Here is a 12,313-nt window from a genome sequence, read left to right as displayed (position 1 = left end):
CTCTATAAAGAACCCTTTAAATTGTATTAGAGAGAAAGCAGCTGTAATTTTATTTTACTCGATTCGAAACGAGTATTCATTGTACTTTTGCAAAATCGCTTAGGTTACAGGTGAAATCAAGAAGGAGACAAATTTTTCTCAAAAAATAAAAAGAAGAGCTTTTTAAAAAAGTCGTTCCCATAAAAGTTTTCCGTTTCATATATTCAAATTAGAAATTAGAGGTGGGCTCAATTTTTCTCACGCAACGGTTTTTCATATTGTATTCCTTTAGTCATTATCTACTTACCCTTCGAGATCGCTCGCGCGAAACATTTGTGTCCAGGCCTTTTCCGGCAGCCAACTGTTGTCCGGATTAGGCGGCACCGCTTGCAAGCCAACGCCTCCAGTCAAGAAGAACAACAAATGCGATTTATTTATTTTACCCTATTTGAGTATCCATTGGAGATGGTGGCATATCAGCAGCAACAGCAACAGCAACAGCAACAGCAACAGCAACAGCAGCAGCAGGGACACAGAGTATTTCCAATGCAATTGCAGTCATCAGTGGCAAGGGCAACAACAAAAATTCGAATGAGATAGTAAAGTCATTTTTGCATTTTACATTCGTTAAAGTATTAGTTGTTGCAAATTTATTTATGTATTAAGGTATGTATTTATGTGTATTGTTGGTACTAGAAAGGAATGTTTAATGGCATTGTTGGCATTTTAGTTGTTTTCATTGCCACAGTTGTTGCGACTGTTTGTGTTGTGTTGTATTATTGTAACGCTCAGAGTGCAGCAGCAAATAAGTAAGTAGATACATATTAGCCTGTAGGCAAGGTATTAGCAGTTAGCAGCATTTGCATTCAACGCCCAACATACTACAACTTAGTAAATACGAGTAGTTACAAATGAAGCAGCAGGCGCTGCATCGTTTGCCTTGATGGCCAGCATCATTGCCAGGCTAGTCGTAGAATGAAGTTGGAAATTAGCAAATGGCAAGTTCCATTTAGATGATTGCAGTTTTATGTTTGTTCATGCAAATTAAATGGGATTAAATAAAAAATTAATCAACATTAAGATGGCAATGGCGTCAAAAGCCAGAGATAGGCAAAAAAAAAAAATTTAAAGGAAATGTTTGTAGGAAAATGAGATGAGCGTACTAAACTAAAGAAAAGTAGTGGCAAAGAAAAAAAGTGAAGTGTGTAACTAGTAAGGAAAAAAGCAGGGACAAAACATTGAATAAATCAAATGAAACAGTCGTAAAGTAAACAAAAAAATAGCAAGGGTTGGGCGAAACGCTTCACAACTAGTCTACTTGCAACTACAAGTGTAAGCGGGTGGTCCAAAAATGAATGTGAAAAAATTAAGTCGGATTCTTGTATAAAGAAAAAATTTACCCCTATTTATTATTTTGAAATCAAAAAATATTTAGAGGAAAAAAACTTTCGTGGAAATGTAGAATTCTTGAAAATAAATATTTTTCGATCGGAAAGCCCTGTTTCTCTTCAAAGTATTCCCAATAATAACACCGAATTATTCATTTAACCATTTTTTGAATATAAACTATATTTTCTAGGTCCGCCAAATAAAAAATTCGTTGTATTAAAAAATTGTTAATTCTATATCATTTCTACGAAAAGTTTTTTTTTTTTTAAACTTAAAAAACTTTGAGCGCCTTGAGCGACCTATCAAAATTTTTTGTATTCAAAATAAAAAAAATAGCGGTGTATTTTTTCGATATAGAACAATACTCGGTGGTGAGAGCATTAAAATTCCTACTTTATTTATTTTGGATCAACCTAATATATATACATATGAACAAACATTACGTTGTCTAATGTCCGAAAATACGCGCATAAAAAAACTTCTTTTTCCCCAAACGAATCATAAAACTTGTCGCCTTTCAAACAGCTACGGCATTATGGGTACGTTGAGTTATGAACTCACACCGCATGGGGTCCGGCCAGTACCCTTGCAAGAATCGAGAGTTGGCGCTTAGCCAGTTGCAGCCATAGTTAATCTACTGTAAGCCCATCTGTCCTAGAGTAGACCACAAATTGCCATCCCGCACGGGATAGATTTTTTCCGCTCGCTGTCTACGCAGCTCGTACAGGATACCTCGCCGACATTGTGCAATCGTCCAGGAATAATGTCAACTATTCCATAGGACTTTAAGGGTTTAAAAGCGGGAGACGCAAAGAGCAGTCGGTGTTTCTTTAGTATTTAGTTCACCAGAGGAAGCGGGACAGTGAACTGTATTAACTCCAGTAGCCAAACACGGTACAGAATTAGCTGCGAAATAACATCTAGGAGTAGCATAGGCGATTTTCTCTGCTAATCCAGTTGCCCCTCACAGCTCTCAAGTATCCCAAGGGAACTAGACACCTTGCGAGGATGAGCCTAAATACGCAGAAATTCCTTCATGGACGACATTATAAAGTTCCCAGTCGGAGTGTAGTACACGCTTCCTGGCTTTATTAAAAGAGGCTTCTACTTGATGCCCTGAGTTCCGAAAGATCCATCGCCTACCAGTTCGGTGTGACTTTTCAAGCGGAGGCTGTTGTGAACTTCTCCACTAAATCATCAATCGAACCTTCGACACTAAAGCTCTCCTGAGGGCTTCGGGGGATATTGCAAAAGAAGGGGCTAGGGTAAGGTCAAGACCCAGAAGAAAAGATGATGGTGGAACTCTCAGATCTCTCCAATTCCATCTTGGGGTTACCAAGTTAAACTGAAATGAGCCAAAATGTTTTGACAGAGGGCAAATAATATGTTCATGTATTTTTGTAGATCTATAAATTTATGTGCGTTTGTAAAAAGCCTTAACGGCGCAATAATTGCATGTTAATAGGCGCTCAAACACTCGGTACTGGTTCATACGCCATTAAATGTATTTATTTCATTTTTACTCAATGTTAACTACTTTCACTTCGAGTGCACACTTGCGCGAGTATCTTAGCTTTTTTTTACAGAGTAAAGTACTTGTTTGTTATATGTACATGTAGCATATGTAACTATGCATGTATTTACTCACCCGCGATACCAATATACCCAAACACATTACCAACGAGATGACAAGCTTATCCTTCTCGAAAAGCGATCGACAAACATTTTGATAAATTGATTTCGTAAAGTAATAATTCAAATGCTCTAAACGCTCTTCGAGCACTGTCGATTTAGGCGCCTTCAATATAGCATTTACGAATAGATTGAGAAACCAGGCCAACGAATATTGATACATTGGATCGATGTTTGCCAATTCGCTGATGCAGAAGAATAGTATGGCGGAATGTTTGGCCACCGGTACGTATTGTTGGCGTGCGGCGTCAATTTCCGTTTCAGTTGCAACAGCGATTACTTGCTTCTCTTGAATTTCCTCCGATAGTATTTTACTTGATGACAGTATGTTGATAGCATTCTCGTCTTCTAATACATTACCTTCGGAGGAGGAGAGCACCTGTGAAGGGGAAGGGTGTAGAAGGGAAGTGATATATATATAGGTACGAATAGTGTCTACTGGAGTTGAAGTTAAATACAAACGTACACAATATTTGTAAGAGATTGGTACATACACAAATATGCCATACAGTTTTATAGACATTACTGTGCCCCACCAAAAAAAAGTTATGGGTTTTGCACCAGAATTATAAGATCGAATGTATTTGAAGACTTTCTCCAAAATATTCGGGAAAAATATTAAGATTTACGTCAGCTACCTATTTGAAAATACCACCAAAAATCCAAAAATTTTAAATTTATTATTAAATTTTAAATTTTAAAAATTTTATGCAAATTTTTTAAGATAATATTCTTCTCTTATCTCAGGTGAGTTTTTAGAAAAACTATTTTGAAGTTAAAATTTGTTCATATCAAAAATATCGATTTTGAAAACATTTTTTTTTTAATTTTAATTAAATGATTTTAGAAACAATTTTTTTTTTTTAATAAAAAATAAACGATTTTAAAAACTATTTTTTTTTTATAAAAAAAAATATTTTTGTAGGTATTTTCAAATCGGTTTAGAGTACCTAAATCTTATTGTTATAGCGAAATATTTTCGCGAAATCTTTAAAATATAATAAAATGTAAAATTCCGATAGAAAAATACTAGTACTGATTTTTTTGTATGGAGATTGATGCACCCTAATGTACACATGGTTTCTATGCACATATAAGAAAATGGCACAGCTTGTGGCTAAGTAGTTTGAATGACATATTAGAGTACCTACATTTGTGGACTCTAGGTAAATACATATGTCTGTATATTTGTTTGTTAGGTTGTATATTTTGTTGATGGATGGATTTGGTAAACTTAGTACTGAAATCGTCAAACCGATTGTTGTTACATATATATATATATATGTAGGTACATATGTCGGTATCTTTCCAAAGTATGTATTTGTTATGTCTTGCAAGATGAAGTACTTCGCATACTATTTGCTACCATAAATTAGAGCGTAGTATATTTAGGTTCCTTCATTTACGCAATACGAGTTTGTTTGTTTATTTGTATTGTTATGGTTCCTAATTTAATTTGAAAATCTATTTAATTTGGTTTTAGAAGTTAGGCAATGTAGCAAGGTTATGGTCAGTATAATTATTACTCTCATAAGTACATAGAATATTTTCAAGAGAAGAATTCACCACACGGGTTAGCTGTACCAGCCGCATTGCTGTTATTTTTCAGATAAAATAAAGTTATGCCGAATTTCCACTAGGCATTGAAATGACAAAAAATGTCTGCCATTTAAAAAAATGCCATGTGGAAATGATCTTAATGATTATTTTTTTAATGTAATGACACGATTATTTTTTAATGACCGACTTTGTCATTTGTCATTTTTGCCATTTAATGCCTAGTGGAAATCCAGCATTAGTTTGTTCAATCTCTGATATGTATATGTATATACATATGTATGTATATAGATTTTTGTACCCAGAATCTGGTTTAACGCAGGGTTTCCAACCCACAATATTGGACAAAGGTTAAAGGAAAGGTAAAATAAATTCAAGTACTTTAATAAAGATAAGTAAAGAAGTATAAGTTCGGGCGAAACCGAATTTTATATATCCAGCGCAGGTATCAGCTATCGTCGTTCCAACTTTCTTTAAACTACCTAAAAGTCTATAACAGTCTTATTTATTGTTGAGAGATGGTTGGTTTAACTTGGAGTAAACGAACGTCCTCAGTTATTGAAATGGCAGAGTTTTCGTATATCCAAAAATTACCGTTATACGGGAAGCCGGTGGAATTTTAGTTCGATTTGAATAATTTTCAACGAATTAATTTTTCGTACCAAGGTTATTAAATGCACCGAGTTTGGTAGAAATTGATAAATCGGTTACCGAGATATACATTTTTGGTCAGAAATGGGCGGAGCCACGCCCAAAATTAAAAAATTCATTATAATCTAATTTTCTGCCCAGTGGCCATTGCAGTAATCGATTTTGAGTCAATTAGCATCAGTCGTAGTTTTCGTGTTTCTGTAAATTACTGTTATATGGGAGGTGGGCGTGGCTATTGACCGATTTCAAAAATTTTCCAAAAATTTTTTTTAGCTGCATCCTAAACAAGGCTCTTACCGAGTTTGGTAAGGTTTGGTGAAGCGGCTACTAAGATACAGTATTTCATCATAAGTGGGCGGGGTCACGCCCCTTTTCCAAAAATTTCATAAGAATATTATTTTGCACCAAAATTCTACTTAACATATCTACTAATTTTCAATAATTTGGATCCAATATTTACTGAAATATCATAGTTTTTGTATTTTTCGAAAATACCGTTATTTGAGAAGGGGGGCGTGGTTACAGTCCTATTTTGCCCATTTTCTATAGCAACCTACCTTGGACAAAGGTATCTAAATTTTTGCTCGAGTTATCGTGTACACGAACAGATGGACGGACGGACAGACAGACAGACAGACATTTCTTAATCGACTTCCCTTTTCATTGTGATCATTTATGTATGCATTTGTCTATATCTATCTCGACTCCTTTAGGCTGTTACAAACAACCGTTGTGCGAACAAAGTTATAATACCATTGTGCACAAGTGCGCTCGGGTATAAAAATGCAACGGGCTTTGAGCAACCTCTAAACATTTTTGAGGTTAAAAAGAAACTGGTGAATATATCTTTTCGATATAGAACAATCCTAGGGGGTGAGAGCATTAGAACTCCAAATTTATTTTGGTTGTGCCACCCTAATGTACATACATACATAGCTAACTCATTATAATAGCATTTTACATAAATTTGGCTTACCTCAAGAATCTGTGTTTCAATAGTGTACAAAGCATCACGATTTTTTGCTGACTCAACAATGAGTTGTTCCTTTTTCTCTTGCAAATCAGGACGTTCACGCGCCACTGTATTCGCTAGAAGCTGTTCGCGTAGACCTTGTTCCGTTATCATGAAATTCAAAACGGCTACCTGTGAACAAAGAAAAGGAAATGTGTCAAAAAAAATAATTATAACATGGAGAAGATTGTCAAATAAAATACACTGAANCTCGCGTAGACCTTGTTCCGTTATCATGAAATTCAAAACGGCTACCTGTGAACAAAGAAATGGAAATGTGTCAAAAAAAAATAATTATAACATGGAGAAGATTGTCAAATAAAATACACTGAAAGAACAGTAACCACATAAAACCGTAAAAAAATTGTAAGGGCTTGAATTTTTTATATTTTTGTTTTTAATAAAATACATGCAAGGAGTAGCTGCATAATGGAATAAAATGCAAACAAAAGATTTCAGTGAAAATATGAGCACAGAAAAATGAAGCGTTTACAGCCGGCGGGTATGATAATAAGCCACAATATGTCAATTGTCCTGGCTATGCATCAGCATCAGCATTAGTGTAAACAAAATTCGTAATCACTTTCTATATATTCTACTTACTCATATTCATATGACTATTTACTACATACATATGTATGTATGCACATTAGGGCGGGTAAAATTTTTTGCCTATGCGGGTATAGTACAGGAGGATTCTACGTGTAATTCTAAGAAAATTTGATGCAGAAACCATGAGTCTAATATCAGTTTGGAGTTTGCCAAATTGCCAAAAAAGGTTTCTTAGCACTTTGCGGTAGTGTTCGCGCTAAGGCGAAAAAAATTGACCCGCCCTAATGTACGTACTATGTACTCTACATATTTCTTACCACTCACTTACCATAACCATTATTTCCGGTGAGTAGTTTGGATTGCGTAAGCATGTTGTAATATATAGACGAAAGTTCGGATTGTACTCCAGCATTGTGTCACCACTTTTGATGAAAAAACCACCTTTGTGCTTAATTACGTTCTTCTCTAGAATTGGTGTCAAATTTGAATCTAAACGCTCACCTATTGGTTTTTGCGGTTCATGAAGAAAAAAAAAAAGAAATGCTTATTATGAAATACAAATCAAGTCAATAAAGGATAGAAGTTTGTAATTAAAAAACCCTTTTCTAGAAAGAAAATAAAAGTGTAATATGCTTTTCCTGCGTACATACATAAGCACATTAACACATATGTATGTACATTAGGGTGGTCCAAATATACATGGGAAAAAGCAAAGTCGTAATTTTCATGCTCTCACCCCCTAGGAATGCTCTATACTGAAAAAAGTATACCCTTATTTTTTTATTTTGAAATCAAAAAATATTTAGAGGTCGCTCAAAGTGCCCAAAATTTTCCATGTATTTTATATTGGGAAAAAACAACTCTTCGTAGAAATGGTATAGAATAGTTAAAAATCAATATTTTCCTACCATAGAACTCCGTTTATTTGCAGGAGATTCCCAATAATAATACCCAATTGTTTATTTAACCATTTTTTCATCGCAACTATAATTTAAAGGCCTGCCAAAACCCCACAAAAACCCCGAAAATGCAATGAGGCGACCAATAAAAAATCGTTAGTATTAAAAAAGGGTTAAATAAACAATTGAAAGCCTGCCAAAGAGAACCAGAGTTTTCCGATCGATAAATATCGATTTTCAAGAATTCTATACCATTTCTACGAAAAATTTTATTTTTCCCATATAAAAATACGTGGAAAACTTTGAGCGCTTTGAGCGACCTCTAAATAGCTTTTGATTTCAAAATAAAAAAATGAGAGCATACAATTCCGACTTTACCGTTTTCGAACCACCCTAATGCGCATATGTATATGTACAATGTAAATATGTAGCAATGAAAGTTTGAGCAATCAAAGTGCCAAAAGTAGTTTCTTTTTTTAGCAAAAGCAGGTAAAATTTCTTTGGAACTATGTGTTCAATGCTGAAAGATGAAAGAAAAAAGACCCGAAAGGTCACAAAAATCCCGAAACTTCATAAAAAAGGTCCGAACGGCCCCAGAAAATAATATTAAATAATAAAAAGGGCCTTGGAAACCCCGCGAAAATCTTAAAAAAGCATGAACAAATATTCTGAAAATCACAAAAAATTCCGAAAAATACTGAAAAATAACACGCGAGAAATGGAGAAAAAATTTTGATAGGCTCAGAAAAATTCTTGAAAAATAATTCACGAAAAAATATAGAAATATCGTTAAAAAAAAACACAAAGTGCCCCAAATTCTCCCAAAGGAATTGCCAAAAAGTGCGAAAAAACGCAAGAGGTGTCGAAAAATACATATGTATGAATGGTAGCCTCAAATAACGTTGTAAGCGACAATTTTCCCAAAGCTAGTTTCCTTAACCTAACTTACTTTACTTTTTTAAATATATATCGCGAAATGCCAAAACAAAAAGCTGAAAGGCTCCGAAAAATAAATAAAAAAATGTTGTAAAGCTGCGAAAATATATTTAAATATCTCCAGATACATATGTACATAAACCCGAAAATATTCTGAAAATTCCCGAAAAAATCTCGAAGGGGTCTAAAAGCTGTACACACACACTTACAAATATAAGCGTCTGACATATACATTTATATGTATGTATGTATGGATGCATGTAGTATATGTAATCAAAGAAAAAAGTTAAAGGTCAAAAGATGTTTGTTTTTGTTGGCACAATATTTATGTATGTACTGAAGTACACAAAAAGTGCATTATCGTAATTTAAAATATGACTTTGTAAACAATAATTGAAAATATAATGAAATGTGGATTCCCAGAAAAAAATATCACTGGCTTATTCATCTACAAATCTGTGTAATTTGGGCTATTTGCATGCGTCATATGCATGTGTGTGTGTGTGTGTATGTGTGTTCAATCGTTTCCTTTCCCAGTGGGAATTAGGAGCACGTAATAATACCTTATTAGCAACTTACTCTTCACCTGGCAGTCATTGCCATTTCCCTGCCGAACGTCCCTTACTTTTACAAAGGCATGGCCGCCTTATGTAATTAGGAATTTAGAATGTACATTTGGTATCAGACATACTTCTGAGCCGCTTTACAAAGTAAGTTACGTGTAATGCAGAGAAGTCGCTCGGAGTAGTTCGGCGCTTGGAGATAACTTCGGCTGCACGTTACTTTGCAACTGACAACGTAATGTGTCGTTGGAGGTGTTCATTTTGTGCTTTACTAGTAGATGACATTGGCCATGATGACAATTTTGGTACTAAAAACTGAAAGAAAACATGGCTTACCTCGTAAGGTGCTTACCTATTTTCCCAGTGGGTTTATAAATTTGTACATACGTATGTATGATAAAATTTCAGAAAAAATCAATTTTCGCATATTGATTTTTTTCTATTTCTAACAGCATTTAAAGTGTAAATCAGCATTTAAAATGTTTCATCAAATAAATGTTCATATTAAAATTCTATTAATTTGAAACCACAAAAAAAAATTTGTTTGTAATTAGTTTCAAATTACGCATATTAAATATGTTTTAAATTTACTTTCTGTCTTATATCGAAGTACGAATTGCTATATGTAACATATATCCATGTTTGTATGTAAATATGTGTAGTGGTGGAAAAAAATAATATAATCAAAAAAAGATGACAAGTTTCGGATCCTCTTTGCTTGTTTATTTATATAATTTATAATAATTTTTGATAGTGGTACCATTTCGCAAAGCCTGGGTTCGAGTGTAGTTTCCGATCAACATCTAAAAATAAAAAATAAAGTTTTTTCTAATAGCGGTCACCGGTTTTTTTGTAATGAGTTAGACTTTTATATAAAATTTATGAACCATCAAATGGACAAATGAAAAATGTCCAAAACTTGTAAACATTTTTGGTTTCTATTATTTTCTTCAGCCTTGAATAACTTTTGACCTAGCATTCACTTATCTACAAAACTGCTTTAGGACCTTTACAGTACAATGCATCGTTCGTTAAATATAAAAATCAGAAATAAAAAAATAAAAAAAAATCCCGTTTTATTCTTATGAGAAATCGAAAAGTGCGATGCGGATATTCTTAATATTAATATTAAGGGCTCATATTTTCTGAGACTTATTTTGGCGTCTAAACGAAACTTTTGAGCATGGTTCAGAGGAAAAAAATATATATATTTTTTCTGAATGACCCTAATACATACATATGTCATATACACATACAACTCAAGTCACCTCCTATTCGTGGACACGTGTGAATTTGCAGAACTGGTTATGTGTAAGCATTATTGAAATCGCGGCATGTGGGCCCTTTACTTGATTGCCGTATGACGTAGTTACTTACATATGTACATACATACGTAAAATAATATAATTGCAAATCACCATGAACTTGATTTGATACATTTGTTAATATTATTTTTATAACATTTAAGTTCATACATATTTGTTTAACAAACCTACGTAAGCTCCTATGTCTATCTTCTTGCGGATGCACGAGTAAATAACTGTCTCTATGCTCAAAATTCCAGCAAACCATTCAATTGAAAAGCACTTAAACTTATAAAGTGTCTTCAAATATGTTGCAGAGGTACAAATGTACATACATACATACATACATATGTATGGTTTACTTTATGGCTGTCACGCTTAAATTGGATTTATGCCGACGTCACTCGTTTATTATTACTAGCTGACTTCATTGCGTCATTAATCTTAGCCAATTCGGTTGAGATGAAATAATTGAAGAAGGGAAATAAAATTTAGAAATTTGTATGGACCTACTCGTAGATGGGCGCATTCATACTTCAGATATCTTTATAAGTATTCCCAGGCAGCAGAGAAATGTACGTTTTGCCGGCAGTGAAAAACCTTCGGGAAATAATAAGTATGTTAATTGAAAACATAATAATTTCAGTATTTATTCAAAATGTACCAGAGACTGAAAATAACAGTTATTTTTTTTAACAGTTAAACTTGGCCAAATATTTTTTAAGTCCGAAATAAAAGTCAATTCCGGTTAATAAACAAACCGCTTATCCAAATTAAACAAATTTTATATAAAATGAAATAGGACTGAAATACCTTTTAGACTGAAATAACGAACAAAGGTTACCACCTCTATTCATATTTTTTGTTATAATTTTATACAAAAGAAATTCATATGACCCAAGGTTAGTTCTATGATAATTAAATAACATTTTTTAATCAAATATTTTTCAATAGGTGGCTTTCCTCGTTGAGACATTCCAGTTTGAAAGCTATTTTAGTACACTTTCATTTGATACCCAACTTCTTTAATTTTGGTTAAACGGTTTGTTAATTATTAGGAAAGGACTTTTATTGCGGCTTTAAAAAAATGTTTGGACAAGTTTAACTGTTAAAAAAAATGCTGTTAATTTCGGTCCCTGAAATATACATCTGGTAATATGTTTACGTGCTATGTGGTACAACGAGTACTATTTATTAGCTTTCAGGAGGTCTCAGGTTCGAGTGCCGTGGGCTCAACTAGTCTCTTGCAAATTTTAAAAGCTTTCGTTAAAAAAAAACACAAAACATTAAAGTTATATAAAAACGAAACGTTTTGTGGTAGAACTTAATGGAAAAAAGGAACAGTCCAGCGCCTTCGTCATGGCCTGCAGGCTGTATCGGAGATACAGCCGCTAAATTTAAACGTAGAATACGTGGTATGGTTAAGAGCATATCCAAGTAAAAAAACAAAAGCACACACTAAGCAAAAAATATCGATAACAAAAGCGATATTATTCGGTAGCAAAATCGATAAAAACATCGATAAAGAAATCGATGAAAATATTGATATCAAAATCGAAAAAATATCGAAAGCAAAATCGATAGCAAAATCGATAACAATACTGATTACAAAATCGATTACAAAATCTATCAAAATATCGATTACAAAATCGATAACAAAGTCGATAACAAAATCGATTAAAGTCGATAACAAAATCCATAACAAAATCCATAAAAATATCGATACCAATATCGATAGCAACATCAATAAAAATATCGAATATAAAACCTATAAAAAAA

At 33.5% G+C, this 12,313-nt stretch overlaps 1 protein-coding gene across 1 annotated transcript in view; it reads right to left on the bottom strand.

The window, feature by feature from the left end:
- Positions 1-286: 286 nt before the first annotated feature.
- Dnah3 (dynein heavy chain 3, axonemal) overlaps positions 287-12,313 on the bottom strand; it is a gene marked incomplete at both ends in the record, with an annotated part of 130,078 nt that continues 118,051 nt past the window's right edge. Inside the window, 4 exons of the mRNA XM_017617236.1 lie at positions 287-423; positions 3,017-3,439; positions 6,245-6,412; positions 7,161-7,333. Coding sequence (XP_017472725.1) covers positions 287-423; positions 3,017-3,439; positions 6,245-6,412; positions 7,161-7,333 — 901 coding nt within the window. The remainder of the gene's footprint in view (positions 424-3,016; positions 3,440-6,244; positions 6,413-7,160; positions 7,334-12,313) is intronic.

This window comes from Rhagoletis zephyria, unplaced genomic scaffold (genome assembly GCF_001687245.7).
Source record: "Rhagoletis zephyria isolate East Lansing unplaced genomic scaffold, Rhagoletis_zephyria_1.1 Rzeph_scaffold_01367, whole genome shotgun sequence".
In the NCBI taxonomy this organism is placed as follows: Eukaryota; Metazoa; Arthropoda; class Insecta; order Diptera; family Tephritidae; genus Rhagoletis; species Rhagoletis zephyria.
This window is presented reverse-complemented; position numbering and strand designations above follow the sequence as displayed.